This window comes from Maudiozyma barnettii (genome assembly GCF_903064755.1).
Source record: "Maudiozyma barnettii strain CLIB 1767 genome assembly, contig: KABA2_02, whole genome shotgun sequence".
NCBI lineage: Eukaryota > Fungi > Ascomycota > Saccharomycetes > Saccharomycetales > Saccharomycetaceae > Maudiozyma > Maudiozyma barnettii.
Window position 1 is genome coordinate 304,068 of NW_024545239.1, and position 20,021 is coordinate 324,088.

A 20,021-nucleotide genomic window follows, 5' to 3' on the forward strand; every position below is an offset into this window, starting at 1 on the left:
TCAAACCGTAGAACAATAAATACTTGTTAGGCTAATATAGTTCCTATAAAAAGTCCTTTAAGTCTTCCAACTTAAGAAGGATAAATTATTGTTAATTACGGCGCGGGTGGTGCTCACGATATTTTCTGTAGCGCTGAGATTACATTTTAAGAAAACTTCGCGATTTTCCAAACTTACCATTATCAACTGGAGAAGATGAGAAATTATCATCAAGTTCCAAACATTGTTTCGTTATTCTATTGGTATTTTTGCTCATTCATATTATTCAATTATAAAACTTCTATTAATTATAATAAAGTGAACATTGGAAAATATAACCAAAAACATTTCATTCAATATGGTTGCAGTATGTCAGCGATTTTGAATAACCATAGGGGGGAAGATTTTCTAACTAAAGTAAAACCCTGAAATATTGGACAGTTTGTTCCCTTCTTCCAATTTATTCTAAAGTTATAATATAAATCATTTTACTAACAGTATATTTCACGTAATAACAAATTATTCACACGATATATGTATATACAGAGTGTTAAGAGAACTGTCCGTGTTAAAACGAGTCAACATATCCTCCCAGATGTCCCTCCTGTGGAAAACTTTCCTGTTCGTCAGTGGTCTATAGAGATCGTCTTACTAGATGAGAATGGAAATGAAGTACCAGCTACTATTTTTGAAAAGGTGATATACCACTTACATCCGACATTCGCTAACCCTAATAGAACAGTAACAGAAATTCCATTCAGAATTGAAGAACAAGGTTGGGGCGGTTTCCCAATGGATATTAGTGTATTTTTCTTAGAAAAAGCAGGTGAAAGAAAAGTTCCACATGATTTGAATTTCCTTCAGGACTCCTACGAGACGGACCATGTTGTTCAAGTTCCTTTGAATAAGCCATTACTACTGGCAGAATTAGAAAAAAGTGGTAGTGTGGAAGAAAACCCAACAACCAGTGCTAAGAGAAAAACATCCCTTACAGGTACAATTGAACCAAAACCAAAGAAAGCTAAGACAGCTACAGTATCCACTATGAGAGGTAATGTTGATCTCGAGAAGCTTGCTCTTGGATTAACAAAATTGAATGAGGATGATTTGGTTGGTGTAGTTCAAATGATAAGTGATAATAACACACCTGAGATGAATGTAACAAATAATGCAGATGATGGTGAATTTATTGTGGATTTATATAGTTTACCTGATGGGTTATTAAAAAGTTTATCTGACTATGTAAAGAAAAACACTGTATAATTACGTTATATATTTTTTTAAAAAAAGAACACAACTTAATAATTTCGTTTGATAAGAGGCAGTTCCATAATATTAAAACCAATACTGACTGAATTATAGCGGCCTTCAAAATTAAAATGATATACAATAACACATATATAAAAAAGGTATATAAAAAGTGGAGCTCACATGATAACCAGATGGAGCATTTCGTGTAATATATTAATAAACTCATACATGTATCACATACTACTTTCCAAATTTGGATCGAATGACTCGGTATCATTATGTCCGTTACCAAATAACCCGTTTTCTTGACTACCCTTTTGAGTATCTTCATCATCCTCATCCTCATCTCTTTGCGATAATTCGGTATCTAAAGAAACACCAACATCATTCACATGAGAACCACTTGGAGCAGCCGCCGCAGTATCATCTTCATTTGTAGCGGATGACGACGCTTGTGGGGCAGAAGATAGTACTGTTTTAACCTTTTTGGTCTTTTGAATCTTGGATAAATTACCTGTTACTTTAGTTAGATATTCTGGAAGTGGTTTACCACTCTTCAAATAATGTAATTTCCAATTTCTTGCTTTATCCTTCAATTGGACTTGTGTTCTATTCTTCAAATCCTCAGAAATTTTACCACCTGGACCATGAAGATCCAAAATCTTTGACCAGGACGGCCCGACCTCCATTAAACCATCCTTTAGTGCCTCATTTTCTCTTTGAGACCAAGTCCTCTTTGGTTTCAATTTCTTAATACCACTAGTAGCCGAAGCTGCAATTGCAGCATTCACTAAATTCTGTGTCATTTTCTTCACATTATCATTTATATTCTTAGATGTACTACTGAATGAAGCCATAGATGATGCAAAATCTGGACCTGCACGGCTATCACTTGAAGCGATGTCATCATCCAGATGTAGATTTATATCCTCGTCATTATTTTGAGTCGTATCATCATCATCACCATTACCAACTTGTGGAGCCACTGCACCACTTGAGTATAAGACTTGATTATCAAATTCATTCTTGTCAAATGCATATAATGGAGATTTCCCGCGGCCTCTTCTACCCCAAATGATCAGACCCATATTTCTGTTACAATAATCAAGGATCTCCTTAATGAAATGATTCCAATCATGCGATTCCATTAAATCGTCAAACTTAGTGAATTTTGACAGATTTTCTTTACGACGTTCACATCTTTCAATGAAATCAACTTCAGATGGAGTCATTGTATCAGTTTCATTAACCTCTGTGGAACCAATTCTTCTAGAGATCAGTTGATTAGATAAATTATCCGGAAATATCTCTTGCAACAATTCCAATTTTTTATCATCAGGAATATCGTTAGAGTCGCCTTTACTATCTCTAAGGCCTGCAATGAAAGCCTGAGTCTTTAAATCCAAGTATAGGATAGCTTGAGATTTTAAAAATTTCCCAATTTGATCTGATGAATCAGAACCTGCAAACATAGTATTTGGACAGAATATATCTAAGAATGATGACTGTAACAATTCAAAACCATAAGAGAAGCAACCCAAGGTGGTCAAAATGAATGTTAACAAGTTAGCTTTACGAATAGCAGTAATAATATAAGCTTCATGACCTCTCAATAGAGAAGGAGGTGGTGAATTAGGAAACCAAAGACCTGGGGCTACATCATGAACTTGTAATAAAGGTGATCTAGTGTTATAGATTAAACGGACTTGTTTGAACAGTTTCAACAGAGTTTGAAAGATTTCAGTTTCACCTGAACTTAAATAAGTGCCATGTTCAGTATATAGAGCGATAACTTGTGGAGAATTTGAGTTAAAGATTAAGAATCTTAACAACTGAGTGGAGATATTATCTAGTAGACATAATGAAGAGATAGTTAATTTCGTTCTAATTGGTAAATTCTGAACAACATTATTAAATCTGTTTAGGTTTTCAGAATCAACCTCGCTATCAACAGTAGACATGATCAGAATAATAGTATTAACGATAAAAACGTTATTTAATATGAAATATTAGTCTGTGAAGCAAAACTTTTGCTTATATGGTCTATACCTATTTGAGGGTTCAGTAGGGTTTTACCTTGAAAAAAGAAAAATTAGGTTTAAAAAGTGTTTATATGCCCTTGCTGGACCTAAAGTTGACTCTCGAAGTTTATAAATGGACCGATCGAATTCAGCAATCCCTGTTTTCTAATATGCTTCTAGTAATTATGGTAACAATAATATATCCCTGAAGCAATCAGTTGTGGTAATGTATTCTTTTTGCTAGTTAAAGTGTCCTAATCTCTATTTACTCAATCTTAGGTTTTAGGTCTTGGTAAGTAGGACCTGTTTTTCTAGGTCTTATAATTATTTATTGATGTTCTCCATTTTTGCTTGTCAATTTTTCCCGAGCAAAAATTTTCTTTGCGATTTTCTGTTTTTGCATTGATGAACTGAAGGAAGAGGAGAGGAAAGGTCCGTATTGCAACGGTATGCAATACTAGATCATATATCCTTTGTTGCCTTGCTGATCTATTAAACAAATGTGTTTATTTCTATTTAATGTATAACTAGATCGTAGGAGTCTGTTTGTGTCTCAAGGTGTGAATATAATGCCATTATCACAGCATTGACACAATCAATATAATGTATCTCCAGAGTCATCTGTATAAAAAGGGTAATTTTCTATAAGGTTATGATCACCAATTCTTTGTATTTCAATCTCTAATAATTAGTGCTGCTTGGTAATCGAATAGATAGAACTAAAATACTATATCAATATATATATATATACAGTAACTGATGTATTAAAATTCAATATCACTTGGAACGATGTGAGCTGGTTTGATTGCCGGGTAATATATCTGAATTCGTAAATATAGACGCGACACGAAATAAGTACACATTTGACGATTTTATTGTCTAGGGAATATAATATTACAATACACTACTTCATATATAAACTTATATAATATATATATATATATATATATATAAATGTATTTCTCTCTTTTTTTGTATAGGGAGTATACACAACAGTAGAAAGTTAACCAGGTAATAAAATAAAAAAAATGATATAACTCTCTAGCATCTGTTTAAATATACATGTGTATACACCAGGATGAACTTGAGTTGACATAAAGCAGTAATAATAGAAAGAAAGAAAAAAAAGACTAAACGTAACAAACCAGTAGAAATAACAATAAAAATAATAATAATAATAATAATAACAATAGTAATAAGACCGATACGATGAAAGAACCGTTACACACCATTATACACATACAATTATTTTCCTTGAAATGAAAGTAATAAATAATTAATAGAAGAAAAAAAAGGTAATTAGACAATCGTTTAATTTTTAATTTTTTATTGTATGTGGATATTTGTATGTATTATTAGTAACATGTTGAATAGTAGAAAGAAGATAAAAAAAAAGAGTACACACAAAGATATAACTTTGTATATTAGTAATAACCAAAAATTAGTAGTAATAAAGAGGTGGAAAAGGAATAATAATAATTAATTAAATAAATAATATTTTATTTTTGTTTAAGCACCGACAGCAGTCTTACCTTTCTTTAGAACCTTGATAATACCAGAAGGACCCTTTGGTTGAGCCAAATCACCAGATTCAACAGCTTTTCTAATGGCAGCATTGAATAAATGGTCGAAGTTCTTTACACTGTTCAATTTCTTTGCGTATTCATCTCTCATGTGCTTCTTAACAGCTAGACGACTAGAACCTTTACCATCATTAATGGACAGTATACTCTTAATGATCATTTCTTTGTAAGTTAAAGAACTAGAAGAAGTGACGCTTTTAGCCTTTGGCTTAGCAGCAGAGGCAGCAGTCTTAGCCTTTGGCTTAGTGACCTTCTTAGTAGTAGTAGTGGTGGTAGTGGAAGTAGTAGTCTTGGCCTTTGGTTTAGTGACTTTCTTAGCAGCTGGAGTTGGGGAGGCAGCTTTCTTGACGATCTTCAAAGTACCGGAAGGACCCTTTGGTTGTTCGAAATCACCAGTTTCAACACCTTTCTTGATAGCAGCGTTGAAGTAATGGTCGAAAGTGGAGGACCCACCGACAGAAGGGTATTTTTCCTTGATGAACTTCTTTAGGGCTGGACGACTGACACCTTTACGAGATTTCAAAGCGACGGCGGCTTCTGTGATTAGTTCTTTGTAACTCTTCGAGGAAGAAGAAGCGGAACTGGAAGATTTGGCGACTTTCTTGGAGACAGGTTTTGTAGTTTTCTTTGGAGCCATTGTTGGATATATGTGTGGTTGTTTATGTGTTGGGTTATGAGACACTTGAACAGTTGGTAAGAAGAAGAAAAAGAATATAAGAGTTATATATACAAAACAAGAAAGAAAGAGGAAATATATTAAAAAAAAGTATTAACGAAACAAAACAAAACAAACCTTTATTTATTTATTCAGTTTTTTAAAAGCAAACCAAAAAAAAAACATAAAAAAACATAAATAATAATCAACAAATGTCAAGGGAGAAAGAATGAAATAAACAAAGCAAGCACAGCAAGCACAGCAAACAAAGCAAAAGCAGAAAACGAGACCAATACCATCGAAACTTGTATTATAAGAAGCAAAAAGCGACGATGGCGATGATTATTTCACTAAAGATTTGTCTTCTCTCTTAACAATTCTGGATGGCGATGATGTTGATGATGTTACCGTGCAGTACAAATCTTAATATCGTTGATGTGATTTGACTGTTTTGTGTTTTGTGTTTTTCGCGTTTCTCGATATTTAGATTTATTTGACTATCAACAGACAGAGAGACAGACACAGCGAAAGACTGAAAAGCGAGACGCGCGCAACAGCAAGTCTATGGAGTTGAATATTGGTAGCCATTCTGAGTGGTTCACATGAAATTTTGCGAGTTTTTCAGAACAAGGAGTATACGCCAGGGTTGGGTCGTGCCCTAGGGTTGGGTGCTAGGGCTGTTTGGCATTAGATATTTTGAATATTCGCTATATACACTTCATCTGATTGATGGATTGATTGATTCTATTCTTTTATTTTTGTATAGATTTATGTAGTATGTGACACACTCATGCATGTGTGGCTATATATGTGACAGAGGAAATAAGAGATCGTTAGTGAGTGCGTCTGTATATAATGTCATGGTTTCATTCATTTGCCACATTGATTATAATACCCCCCCAAAAAATAATTGTAGTTCTTTTTGGTGAGTTTCGTCAATGTGGCAGAAAAAAAAGGAGGAGAACATCAGTATACACATATAGGTTTTTGTTTTATATTGTACAATGGGAGTAAGGAAAGAATGATCTAATAATGATATCTATCTGGTTTTGTTGAGCTAAAACCCTACTTTTATGCTTCTTTAATCTCTCTTTTCGAGAGGATTGTATCTTAAAAACTTTTCAATAAGGTCGACATGAGTAAGAATCATTCTTCTACAACAGTATCTCTTTAGTCCTAACTTGGTTAGAGCAGTACCTTCATCCAATTCATCTTCTTGCAACATATTCAAATAACTTTCCCATTTGTCACCAACAACTTTACCACACGAAAAACATCTAACTGGAACAATCATCTTGAGCTTATCTTATATTTATGTTATAGAACAGGTTGGTTAGTTCAAAAACAGTACTTTCACTCTCTCTATTTGTCTTTAGAATCAACTGTGTAACTTATATATTACCTCATCGCATCTGATGCACTGTAATAGTTCAAAACAAATTTTATTATCATTATCATTATTTCTTACTAAGTAAAAAAAACTGAAAAAAAAATTTCAGTTTGAGAGAACCGCTTAATTAAATTAACATAGGCAGGGTAATATTTAGTGGTACATCGTTGTTTACGGAAGACCTAATTTAAGACCGTGGGTTGTGCCCTAATCACTTGCCACGGCTGGAAAATTTTTCTTTTATTGGTCTTTTCTCACTAAGAGATGAGACAAAAATCGATGAGATGGGCTGGCATCTACTAGGTTAATAATGAAAATAGTAACATTTAGATCGATATTTGAATATAACTATATGTATACACACATATACTTTTGTATTAGTTATTCTTATTCTTAATCGGTAAGTAGAATATAACTATATAGTCATCAATAGATATGACACAAATGTCTAGTATCACTCAGAAATACCAGTTATCAGTGGTCTCAGGTGGGAGACCAATTCTACCAGGTGTCAATAATGGGACCTCATGCGAGAAGAACATATCGATACTGACTCACGATCAACAAGGATTGATTGTTCCTTTCAATAACCAAATCAGAATATATTCGTTGGAAACTAGACAATGTATCAAGACATTGAAATATGCTAATAGCCCCGTATTGGCTACCATATTTGATAACAAGAAATTGACTCAAAGGATCAATATTACTGGGATTATGTTAGGCGATGTCACTGGAGAGGACCCTACTATGAGACAACAAGAAAAATTCATTACTATTTTCACTAATTTAGGTCAAGTGATTGTATTGAATTATAAAGGTAAATTAACAGATTCTCCAAAATTATACCAATTGGAATTGGATTCCGAAAAGGATGAAAAGTTGTTGAAAGCATTTGATAATGGTAAAGACCAACTAAGAGTAATGACTACTTTATCAAGTAATGGATCTTTATTTGATTATAAATTATCTACATTGAAATTCCCTAAGGAATCTACAGACGCTGTCAAATTAATTGAATCAGAAACATACAACAATGTTTTATTATCGGCTTCCTCTAAGGATGAAAACGTTTTCGCATTACTTTACAAAGACACCAATGATAATAACCAAAGACATATTCTTGTCGAATCTATTTTCAGCAAAGCATTGAAAAAGGATATTGCCCTGGAATCAGTATTGCATATCTCTCAAAATACCAAAAATAATCAAAATGTTAATGCAAGATTTGTTTCCACCATGGCTATTGACAATTCTGCCACTCAATTGGCATTGGGTTTCGCATCCGGTGTCATCAGTATTATCAATTTATCGGATTTACAAAGCAGATTACTGAAATGGCATATCGATTCTGTATTATCATTATGTTTCACAGATGACGGTTCTTATTTATTATCTGGTGGTTGGGAAAAAGTCTTGCTATTCTGGCAATTATCTACTAATACACAACAATTTTTACCACGTTTGAATGGTGTCGTTGTGGATATCCAAAATGAAGGGAAATTCTATACTTTATCATTGCAAATGACAGAGAATCAATCCAGTTCCGATTATGAATTAGTGGTGTTGAATTCAGCAGATTTGACCTCCAAATTATCAGTGACAGGTCCTTTACCAATATTTACATCTCCTATAAGAGACACAATACAACCAACCTCAGTCATAAAATCAAACACTCAAATCAATATCTCGAAGAAGAAGCATAAAAGAAAGCTTTTAAAATCAGCAAGACAAGATTTTACTACTATTATAGAGATGAATCCACAAACTAAACAATTATACATCCCACATTTATCAGCATTACAAACATTTGATTTCTTTAAGAATGAACAAACTTGTTTACAATATTTAACTGATGGTATGAATAACACCATGGGTAAAGTTAGAGAAGAATTGAGTATTCGTGACCCTGAAGTTCAAAATATTAAAGTTACCAACGACGGTAATTGGTTGATTAGTTACGAGGTTGACTTCCCTCCAGAAGACTTAATGTCATCTAAGGATATATCTCACATATTGAAATTCTGGACTCACGATGAGGCCGATCCAAACCAATGGGTTTTGAGAACAAAAGTATTGAACCCACATGGTCGTAGCACCCCAATTACAAACATCAAAGTTGCACCATTATCTGTTGATGGTGGGGTTGGTTGTATCACTACTGATAACAATGGTGGTATGAAATACTGGGCATTTGACAACACTGAGAAGAATTGGTGTTTGAAGAAATTACTGATCCCAAATTTCACCAACTTCAGCAATTCTGTATCATTAGGTTGGTCTAGAGATGGTAGTTTAGTATTCCATGGGTTTGGTGATAAATTACAAATCATTGATTTCGATAATTTCAAAAGAGTAGACTTCAATGATAATGATAACAATGATGTGAGTATGACTGCTGAATTTAGTATGGATTCCGAGATCCAAGCCGTCAAAATGATTGGTGAAAAGAATTTAATAATAGCCACTAAGACTAGTCTAAATGTTATAGATTTACTGTTGGGTAAGATTATTAATGGATTCGATTTATACCCATACGTGAACGGTGTCTATAAGAATGGACACTTGGATAGGTTGATCAGTTGTGATGACAAGAGTGAGAAGATGGCTATTGTCATCAATGAACAAGTTAAGGATGACGAAGGGAAGAATACATTAGATTATAAATCTCATATCATTGTGTTTAATTCTGATTTATCCCAAAAATTGGATTCTTTCACACATGACGAATACATTTCCTGGATCAGTTGGAATCACGATACAGATTTCATCTTTGTTGATATACAATCTAGATTCGGTATTGTAGGAACCACGGTGAATACCGAAATGGCCGACGAGACCAATAGAGAGGATATATTGGACGGAATAGCGAACAACAGCACCAACGGTACTAGCAACAACAACGGTAATAATAATAATAATAATAGTATAAATGTTGTCGAGCAATCTGCTGAACAAACTTTATCTACATCAGACTCCTACTTGACCAAATTAAAAGAATTATCCCACAAAAAAAGTAATATAAGCATAAACGGGAAGACTAATCAAATTGAAGCAAATAGCGATGCCATGGAGATCGAAGAAGAAATCATTAGTGGGAACCGTAGTAACGATATGGGTATCAATATGAATAGTTTCACCAACATGTTCGAGAACATCCAGAACGTTCCAATGGATACTTTGTTCGACAGTGTCATGAAAGCATTATCATAGAGATATATATGGATGCTCATATACGCATCCATATACATATATACATAAATACAACTGTACATTTTTACCAATAAAACATCATAAATGAATACGTAATTTCGCATATTAAAAAAACTTAGATCATCTCTGATCCATCATTTTTGTTAATCTTTTATGAACCTAGATTACATAATTTACATGATTAATACATAGCAGAGAGTTTCTCTGATGTTGTCAGCAGCCTCGTCTTCCGTTTATTATTCTCATGGTGAAATTGTTCATATAATAATATTAGTAAAGAGAGGCCTTTTCTTCTTTTGGGTGTTCCGTTGCGGGTCTTCCCTTCCCTTCCCGTGTTTCCTTCTGCTACTGCTGCTGCTTCTGCCGAAGAGAGAAAGAACGGAACAACTGCAACGAGACAAAGATTGACAACGTGAGAGAGAGAAAGAAAGAGAGAGATTACATATGACCAACTAACAACGATTCCAAGAAAGCAAAAAACAAACAAACGATTAAAACATCAGACAATCTTTAAAAGCTTAATTGTTTGGAAATTATTGTTTTAGTCTTGATAAAATTACGAGTCTTTTTTCTTTAATTTCTAATTTGCTCCTTTTAATTTATTGAAACGTTTAAGAATTAATAAAAATCTGAGTATAAGAACTCGAGATAATATAGGTTTAAAAGTATTTGCTATTGCGCTTCCATAAGCTTTCTTAGCTCTATCGTACCACCAGATATCCCATACAACAAAAAATTCTTTTTTACACCACACACTCAACTACGCAATATTATATACGATGTCTGAACAAGTGATTACATCCTTTTTGGACACTGACATGTACAAGCTGACAATGCATGCTGCTGTCTTTTTGCATTTTCCAGATGCTAAAGTTACCTATAAGTACACCAACAGATCTAGTCAATTATCATTTAATGAGGCTGCCATCGATTGGTTGAAAACCCAAATTAATTTGCTAGGCAATATTAGATTCACTCCAGATGAAATTACTTATTTACAAAAAGAGATTCCATACCTTCCAAAGACTTACATCGACTTCATTAGTAATTCTGGATTTAAATTGAAACCAGAAGAACATATTACATTTAAGACAGAAGCCTTTGAGCAAAATGGTGAAACCAGGTACAATATCGATTTATTCATCAGTGGTCTCTGGACGGACACTATCCTATACGAAATCCCATTATTAGCATTAGTATCTGAGGCTTATTTCAAATTCATCGATACAGACTGGAATTATGAAGGACAAGTTGAAAAAGCTAAACAAAAGGCTCTAACTTTAATGGAGAACGGTCTAAAATTCAGTGAATTTGGAACTAGACGTCGTAGATCTTATCATACACAACAACTAGTGCTTCAAGGTATTATGGAGGCTGTTGCCACAAATAAAGACAAATATGAAAATATCCTTCTGGGTTCTTCCAACGTTCTCTTTGCGAAGAATTTCAATATTAAACCAATTGGTACCGTTGCACATGAATGGATCATGGGTATTGCAGCCTTAACTGACGATTATATCAATGCTAATAAGAACTCAATGAAATATTGGGTTGATACATTTGGTCCTCAACATGCAGGTCTTGCCCTAACTGATACTTTTGGTACTGACGATTTCTTAAAGTCTTTCTTACCACCTTACTCAGATTGTTATATTGGTGTCAGACAGGATTCTGGTGATCCAGCTAAGTATACTGAAAAGATCGCACATCATTATCACGACGTGTTGAAAGTACCTAAATTCTCTAAAGTTTTGTGTTATTCCGATTCTTTGAATGTCGAGAAGGCTATTACATACGGTAAAGTTGCCAAGGAAAACGGAATGATTGCTACTTTTGGTATTGGTACAAATTTCACTAATGATTTCCAATTAAAATCAAATTACGAAATAAAGAGTGAACCATTGAATATCGTGATAAAGTTGCTGAATGTTAATGGTAACCATGCTATCAAAATTTCTGATAATCTAGGGAAAAATATGGGTGATCCTGCCACTGTGAAAAGAGTTAAGGAGGAACTGGGTTACGTAGAACGCAAATGGAGTGGTGATAACGAAGCTCACCGTTGGAGCGCTTAATGAATTTATACACAAAAAAACCAACCACAGTAATAATGTACAATTATATATCTATATAGATGAATAATATAATAAGCACATCTAGCTAGTAACCAAAACATGTTTCTTCTCTCCTCGTAACAGTAACATATACTCTCAGCTACAACCTGAAATATTGTTTGTCATCATTATCGATGACCATAAACCTGAACAGGGACAGTCCAATTAGTACTCAATCCAATTTGAATCATCTAGACAACAGTTGGTAGGTTCGAACAGATTCAGGTAATAAATTTTCAGTTTCCTATTTTCAATTCTCCTCAGAATAGTCTGCACAACAAAGCGAAAGGGAGAGAGAAAGAGGGTTCTCCTGGTGATGGATGACCTGAAAGTGAAAGAAAGCGAAATTGCGAACAGTCGAAAGATTTTTTTATAGTGGTTTTTACCTAATAATAATAAGGAAAGGGAACATCTGCATGCGATAGAAACATATTTTTATTAACAAGGAAGGGAGTTGCTTCTAAAATAAGCGCTTATATTCTGACATTTCTTAATTAGTGCACTAGTTATATATTGTTAGAGTTATATAAAATATAACATTGATAACGAAGCACAGTGTGAACAGCGATATTAATTGGAAACATATTGAACAATCAAGCTTATACTAGCCGTACCATTTCTCATAATATAATTATTACAAAGAAGATGTCTGTTTCGAATGGTGCTGCAAGCTTAACGGAATTGAATGTGAAAGATACATTAGAACATGCCAGTAATCCTCAACATGCTGGTTCACAAGTTCAACGCCTCGCAGAAGAACAGTTGAAAGAATGGAGTATGATTCCAGGGTTCCATTACATATTACAATCTATATATTTGGATCTATCAAATTCTTTGCAAATTAGATGGTTGGCTGTAATTCAATTCAAGAATGGTGTTGAAAAATACTGGAGATCCACAAGAATTAACGCTATATCAAAGGAGGAGAAAGCATCTATTAGAAGTAGACTCTTTGATTTGATTGATGAACAAAATAATCAATTGTGTATACAAAATGCTCAAGCAGCTTCTAGGATTGCTAGACTAGATTTCCCAACTGAATGGCCAACATTATTTGAACATATTGAACAATTATTAGAGAATGAACATATTAATAGAGATGATATTAAACTGTTCAATATATTAGTACATGTAAACCAAATTGTAAAAATTCTAGGAACAGCAAGAATCGGAAGATGTAAACCCGCAATGCAAAGTAAGATCCCGCTTATTTTCCCTCTTATTGTGAGAATATACTTGCATTCCTTTGATCACTGGACTTCAAGGTACACCCAGAATAGTACAATAAGAGAATCAGATGAACTGACCAAATTGCAAGTTTCTTATCTTGCATTGAAAGTATTGAGGAGGATCGTATGCGAGGGTTATGAAAGGCCTCACAAAGATGAATCCGTGTGCGAATTCATTAGATTGACCATATCACATTTTGAATTATTAATTAACAATCAAGAAAATTTGGGTAAATTACATGTATACGAAAAATTTATTAAATGTTATGGTAAATTATACTATAATACTGTTACCGATTCACCAGCAAACTTTATTTTATTACCGTCGTCTACCCAAATTTTAATTGTGTACACGAAGTTGTTATTTGAGAAGGCTCCTGTTGTCTATACAGAGAATTCAGATACTACTGGTGACTTTTGGGAACAAACTGTAATTAAGGGTATCCTTTTATTGAAAAAAGTAATCAATTTTGTCTGTAAGAAAAATGTTATAACATTACGTGCGAGAAGTGATAAAATTACTGTAGAAGAAGCCATTGAGAAGATCAGTAGAGAATTTTTAAATGAAGATCTGATTAAAAAATTGGTAGATGTTTTGATGAATTGGTATTTGAAATTAAGACCAGCAGAATTAGAAAATTGGTTTATAGATCCAGAGGAATGGATTAATGAACAAATGATGACAAGTTACGAATATCAAATTCGTCCATGTGCAGAGAATTTCTTTCAAGATCTGATAAATAATTTCTCTGATTTATTAGTTCCATACTTATTGTACAAAATCGAAAATGAGGCTGCCTCTTTGACTAATTCATCTGAAGATTTCTTAAAGAAAGATGCCATCTATGCTAGTTTCCAATTGAGTAGCAACGTCGTTGGAGATAAAGTTGATTTCGATAATTTATTAACTACTGTATTCCTTCCGGAAGCCTCGAACACCAATGTTAATTCTGATCAATTGAAATTAATTAGAAGAAGAGTTGCATTGATTATTAATGAATGGTCAGTAGTTAAATGTTCAGAAGCTAGTAAAAGTCTTTGTTATAAGTTTTTTGGTGAATTATTAATAACAGAAAAGGATAAAGTTGTATTACTAACTGTTGTTCAGGCTTTAAGGACAATGATTGATGATTGGAATTTCGATAAAGACACTTTCGAACCGTATCTTAATGATATAATCACTGTCCTACTAAGAGAAATCCTTCCATCGGTGTCTTTGACAGAGACCAGACTGTACGTGCTAAATGCCTTGACAGATATTATTATTCAAACAAAGCCATTATTGAACAAAGATTTGTTAATAGAAATCATGCAGCGTGTTCCTAGCCTATGGGAAGTCTCCACTAATAATGCATCTGAAACAATTTTGTCAAACGCCTTATTGAGATTGCTGAAACATTTAGTGTCGTCATTGGGTTCATATTCATATTTAACCTGGGAAATATCTATCCCACTGATTAGGTATGCATGTGATCCTTCCTCCAGTCAATACCAATTACTTAATGAAGACGGGTTTGAATTATGGAGTGCACTATTACAACATTATTCGGTGAAAGAGCATAATACTTTTGACCCTGATTTTATTGAACTACTTCCATTTTTAGAATATGCAGTTGATGCAAGAACAGAAATTTTACCAACATTATTGGAAATTGTTAAAAGTTATACTTTAATTTTAAACCAGTCTGATTTCCTTTCTTCTGATGCAATGTTGAAAATATTTGAAGATATGGCAAAATATATATTGACGTTAAGAGAAGATTCCTTCCAGATTATATTACAAGTTTGGGAATTGTTGATTCTTTCAAATGAGTATGGTGGTGAAAATTTGCTATTTTCGAAGCTTTTCGAAACTGGAGTAACAAGAGCCATGTTTGATGCTATTTTCTTAGAAGAATCATTATCATCGTATCAATGTGGACAAATCTTCCAAATTGTGGGTAGATTAGCATATCTGAACCCAGATGCGTTACTTGAATCATTAGCTCAATATCATCGTTCGTTACCAACAATGAATGAGAATGCACACCTCCCAATGAAGAACAGAAAAAGTATTTTCAGTGATAGCTCATTTGAGGTCGTTGTTCAAAGATTTTTATCTCAATGGATTGTTTGCTATAAGGAAATTTATGATCCTAAGTTTAAGAAAATTCATATCATGGGTATGTCTAGTCTATTGAGAACTAAAATGATAGCCATTATTGGGGATCTGGGAATAATTATTTCCTTATGGATCAATATGATGGAGGAAATAAATGAAAATTCTAATGGTGATTGTGAAAAATACCATTTGAATGATATTGTGACTGAGCAATCTCTTACGTATTATCCTTTAACAAATGAACAACTAAGACAACATGAATTGGATGAGAGGAATGATTTTGTACACCATATCAGTTTCAAAGATTTTATTACCCAAATTTTGAAATTCTTGGAACAAACGTTAGGCATTCAAGGGTACAATGAGTTACTAAATTCAGTCAATCCAGCTTTACTAGAAAACTTACAACTTTTCTTATCTGTTAAATCTCAACAATGAAGAAATAAATATTATCTCTACATGGAAGATAAAAATGACAATGTTTTTCAAGACCTTTTTATATATATATATTTTACTCTCAGGAGAAAATTTTCATACGCATAGATATAAATAGCATCTCATAACACTCTCATTAATAATAAGAAAATAATTAACTTTTAAAGAAAAATATATAAAATCTATAAAATGCATATATCATGTAAGAAATGATTGGTTAGTTAGTTAGTCAAATTACTTTTTCGTTATTCACAGAGTAACCAAATAAAAGTTTAATCTTTTGTCTCATTTTTTCTCTTCAGGATGGAAAAATAATTTAACATCGACTCATAACATGATATATATTGGGTTAAATTCTGAACCATTGAAATACGTTGTTTCCTTAATTCATTGATTACAATAAAAATTAAATCTTGATCCATATTCCATACATCGATTTTATTATGCTTATCCTTCCCAGCAGTTAGTATGTTAACAAGGAAATCTAGAGTGATAAATACTCCTGTCCTACCACAGCCAGCAGAACAATGAACTAATAATGGCACATTATTATGGGTGTCTTTAGAAATCGAAGCTCTTCTATAATTGCTACAATTTTTCTGTAGAGTGGTCAGATCTGATATCATATCAAGGGATATATCTAGCTTTGATAAGAACTTGATAGGAGAACTAATTAAATGATTTTTAATTCTAAACAATTTTTGTAAATCTCCCATGTCGGCACTACATGAATCCAACCATTTCGAATATTGTAATTGATAAACAACACAATACTCAGAAGGTGATATATTGTTTCTAACTACTTGAAAGACTCTTAAAGTGCACCCATCTAGATTATAAACATTTTTAACTGCTTTCACAATGTTAACTGTAAATCTTTGAGTAGTTCTATTATATTGGCTACCCCAATAAATATCCCATTTTTTATGTTGTAACTCATCATCAGAATTCAACGACACAATTACTTTCACCTTATTGGACATAATGACTTTCCAAAAATCATCGATTGTAGAGGGTAATGGAGCCTGGGTTGCGATATATTCATAGTCTGAATTGATTTGTGGCAATGAAAGGTAATTAGCATTGATATAATCATTAAATCTTCTTGGGTTTTCTTCATCAAATGAAGGTTCCCTTGTGCTGTCTGTAGATAAGGAATGGGTATTTAAGTTCTTTAATGAACTTGGGGTATCTATTATCCCTGTAGGTGATGTTTCTCGGCTATCTATTGGGTTTGGTGGTTCTAGTAATTGTTGGTTCAAGGTGGTATCATTTTCAAAAGTAGTCTGGACCAAAGGCGATATGGAGTATGATGATAACGATGAAGTAGGTGATACTGCTCCTCTGGGTGCAATCAAATTTTGACTGAATTGTGGTATGTTGTTTAATGAGAAATATGATGAAGAATTTTTTCTTTTCCTATGTGAATTTGAATTTGAATTTGAGCGTGATCTTGACGAAGATGATGATGACGAAGGTGAGGTATGTGCAAGATGAACTGAGATATTATCTTCATTTAAATGAGAGGATGAATGAATATTATTGCTGTTGTTCGTAGAAAAAGTGCCCGTACTTTTAATTCCGGTGGCACTATGTATTAGTGGAGAATATTGAAGTTTCACTCTAGAATGTTCATAAGGTAAAATGTTGGAATATCTATTTTTATTAAAGGATTGAATACCTTGGGATACTTCGTAATGTACTAAGGGGGTCATTAATGTATCGCTATTACTACTATTCATATTATTTTCAGACAGATCAGAGGTAGTGTTATTTGAAAAAGTTCTTGATCTTTGTAATGCTAGGGATGTTGAAGATGATTCTTGTTGATTAGCACCCGTAATAATTAAGGGTGGTAATTGTAAGCCTTTTGTTTTTGATTCTTGAGTTCCGTTTGTTGTTGAATGCACATTTTCCGGTCTAGGATTGGATTTTCTATGTAAAGAAGGAGCTCTTGATATTTTATTTGTAGATTTTCTTTTCAATAAATCTCTTTTCTGTTTCTTGAATTGGTTTTGTAAATGTGTTAAAGAGTAAATCTTATGATATGAATTTGATGATTGTAAATCTGTGGAAGTACTTGTAGCACGGGTATTTATGCTTGTTGACGACTGCGATGAGGACGTGTCATCATTCTTATTCTCATTCTCATTAGTACCATCCTGATCTAAATCTTCACTTTCTTTAGTCACTAGAGTATTATTTTGAATCTGGTAATCATTAGTACTATTATTATTTTTGTCATTAATGCAATCGGATAATCTTTTAACTTCCATATCTTCTAATAAATTAAATTTTTTCAATAAGATCAATAAAATATCGTCCTTTTTCTGTACATCTGTAAATGGGAATAACCATTTAGGTAAAATGGAATCATTTGTATGGATATCGTTTGGTATATTAAAAGTAAAATATTTCTTTAGGGATACTGGTGAATAATGAATCGAATCCTTTTTAATGGAATGAACAAACATACCTTTGGTAGAATTTTTAGGTATTTTTATTGTCAGGTTAAAGTTTTGTAATGCGGGTCTATCCTTCATTCTTCTTGTCGCATTCAAATTATTAATAAATTTATTATTAGTAATTTGTGAACTCATGAAATCGTCCGATGCTGGTGTCAAATTTGATTCCTTTGACGTGTTTGATAATTTATCATCTAATGATAAGAGAATCAGTTGTGAATTCTGTGATTTATTGATTGAATTTAAAAATTTAATAAATTTAGTAATCAACGAAAATGTCTGAAAAGAACAATGTGATAAAGTTGAGAATTTATCAAAAAATACAAATACGTTACAAGTATCTATCAATTTTAATAAATGCTTTCTCTTTTCATCGTTGAATGTAATCTGTAGAAGGTTTTCAAATTTAAAATTTTTCCTTTTCAATAATGTACTTGGTAAATTCAAATGAAATTTAAAAAAAGTTTGTTTGGATAATGATAATGAAGATTTATCATGATCGAATAATAATGTAGACAATGATGACGCAGGTGATGAAACGGTAAAAAGTGACGGTATTGCTGACTCATTTGGCGAAAGATCAAATATCAATACGTTGCTTTGTTCCTCAGAAGATGATACTGATTTTGTAGATTCTTTTGTCAATAAAAAATCATCAATCAAAGAAGTCACCGTCGAACAATATTTTAATCCATTGATACGATACTCATTAGAATTTAAATCGACAAAATTCTTGATAATACTTGAGTTAGTCGGCAAAACGTTTGTTTCAGTCTTAACGGTATTACTACTTTTATTCATCATTGAATGTGTCTTTGAAAATGGATCGAACGTATGTGGTGACGTAGGCGAGTTATTAGCACTTTCATTCAATAATTTACACATATTTCGCAGGATCTTTCACTTTCAATCTTATTTGGTGAAAATTCAAAATATAAAACAAGGGCTGTAACCTTCACTTATATCGTTTCCAACCTCAAAGTAAGAAATAAAAGTTTATCCACTTACCTCTAGTAAATAAAATCCACTTTTCGTTTTCTCTTTAAATCACTTAAAAAAAAAGGGAAAATAGTTCTGTCGCAGCTATCACTGTACCGTAAGCAGTAATGTTAATATTAATTACCAGAATGTAACAGGTATATTATCACTAATATATAAATATCTATCGAGAGTGTATCCCTTCTGCTTAACGGTTCCTCTAACGCCACTTCCCTTTCCATCTCATTCTATTTTAACTGAATATCTTATATATAAATGAATGATCTATAAATAATATTTGTTCCGCCCACCAAAGGAAAGATCAACTCACTTTGCCACTTATTTTTGGCCGTCTATTATTACATTCTGTGCGGCTGTTTCTGTGTAATTCTCACATTTTTTTAATAGAAAACCCGAAAAAAGACAGCCCCGACAGCAATTGCCCACAACCCTAATCTAGGGTTCTCTTTGTGGAACCAAAACTGTTTCAAGTTTTGCATTTGCAGCGAACGACGTCAGTCAGAGCAGCTTCACGTTGCTGTTAAGAAGAGGGATGGGGCGACACAAGGGTGCTGTTAGAGTGGTCTTGGGTTGGGTTGGATTGATT

At 33.0% G+C, this 20,021-nt stretch overlaps 8 protein-coding genes across 8 annotated transcripts; 4 read left to right on the forward strand and 4 right to left on the reverse strand.

Annotated features, from left to right (window-relative positions):
* Positions 1 to 337: 337 nt before the first annotated feature.
* Positions 338 to 1,242, forward strand: TAF14 (TATA-binding protein-associated factor TAF14; the record flags this gene model as incomplete). The annotated part of the gene is made up of 2 exons (XM_041548842.1): positions 338 to 346; positions 526 to 1,242. 2 exons carry the CDS (start codon positions 338 to 340, stop codon positions 1,240 to 1,242), a joined length of 726 nt encoding a protein of 241 aa, XP_041404776.1.
* Positions 1,243 to 1,463: 221 nt separating this feature from the next.
* Positions 1,464 to 3,191, reverse strand: TBF1 (Tbf1p; the record flags this gene model as incomplete). Its single annotated transcript, XM_041548843.1, has 1 exon — positions 1,464 to 3,191. One exon carries the CDS (start codon positions 3,189 to 3,191, stop codon positions 1,464 to 1,466), a length of 1,728 nt encoding a protein of 575 aa, XP_041404777.1.
* Positions 3,192 to 4,760: 1,569 nt separating this feature from the next.
* On the reverse strand, positions 4,761 to 5,471 carry HHO1 (histone H1; the record flags this gene model as incomplete). Its single annotated transcript, XM_041548844.1, has 1 exon — positions 4,761 to 5,471. The coding sequence occupies one exon, from the start codon at positions 5,469 to 5,471 to the stop codon at positions 4,761 to 4,763; it is 711 nt and encodes a 236-aa protein (XP_041404778.1).
* Positions 5,472 to 6,570: 1,099 nt separating this feature from the next.
* RPB10 (DNA-directed RNA polymerase core subunit RPB10) lies at positions 6,571 to 6,783 on the reverse strand (the record flags this gene model as incomplete). Its single annotated transcript, XM_041548845.1, has 1 exon — positions 6,571 to 6,783. The coding sequence occupies one exon, from the start codon at positions 6,781 to 6,783 to the stop codon at positions 6,571 to 6,573; it is 213 nt and encodes a 70-aa protein (XP_041404779.1).
* A 531-nt stretch (positions 6,784 to 7,314) lies between these two features.
* Positions 7,315 to 10,092, forward strand: NAN1 (Nan1p; the record flags this gene model as incomplete). Its single annotated transcript, XM_041548846.1, has 1 exon — positions 7,315 to 10,092. One exon carries the CDS (start codon positions 7,315 to 7,317, stop codon positions 10,090 to 10,092), a length of 2,778 nt encoding a protein of 925 aa, XP_041404780.1.
* A 779-nt stretch (positions 10,093 to 10,871) lies between these two features.
* Positions 10,872 to 12,167, forward strand: NPT1 (nicotinate phosphoribosyltransferase; the record flags this gene model as incomplete). Its single annotated transcript, XM_041548847.1, has 1 exon — positions 10,872 to 12,167. The coding sequence occupies one exon, from the start codon at positions 10,872 to 10,874 to the stop codon at positions 12,165 to 12,167; it is 1,296 nt and encodes a 431-aa protein (XP_041404781.1).
* A 684-nt stretch (positions 12,168 to 12,851) lies between these two features.
* KAP120 (Kap120p) lies at positions 12,852 to 15,974 on the forward strand (the record flags this gene model as incomplete). The annotated part of the gene is made up of 1 exon (XM_041548848.1): positions 12,852 to 15,974. The coding sequence occupies one exon, from the start codon at positions 12,852 to 12,854 to the stop codon at positions 15,972 to 15,974; it is 3,123 nt and encodes a 1,040-aa protein (XP_041404782.1).
* A 269-nt stretch (positions 15,975 to 16,243) lies between these two features.
* PTP2 (tyrosine protein phosphatase PTP2) lies at positions 16,244 to 19,237 on the reverse strand (the record flags this gene model as incomplete). The annotated part of the gene is made up of 1 exon (XM_041548849.1): positions 16,244 to 19,237. One exon carries the CDS (start codon positions 19,235 to 19,237, stop codon positions 16,244 to 16,246), a length of 2,994 nt encoding a protein of 997 aa, XP_041404783.1.
* Between the last annotated feature and the right edge of the window lie 784 nt (positions 19,238 to 20,021).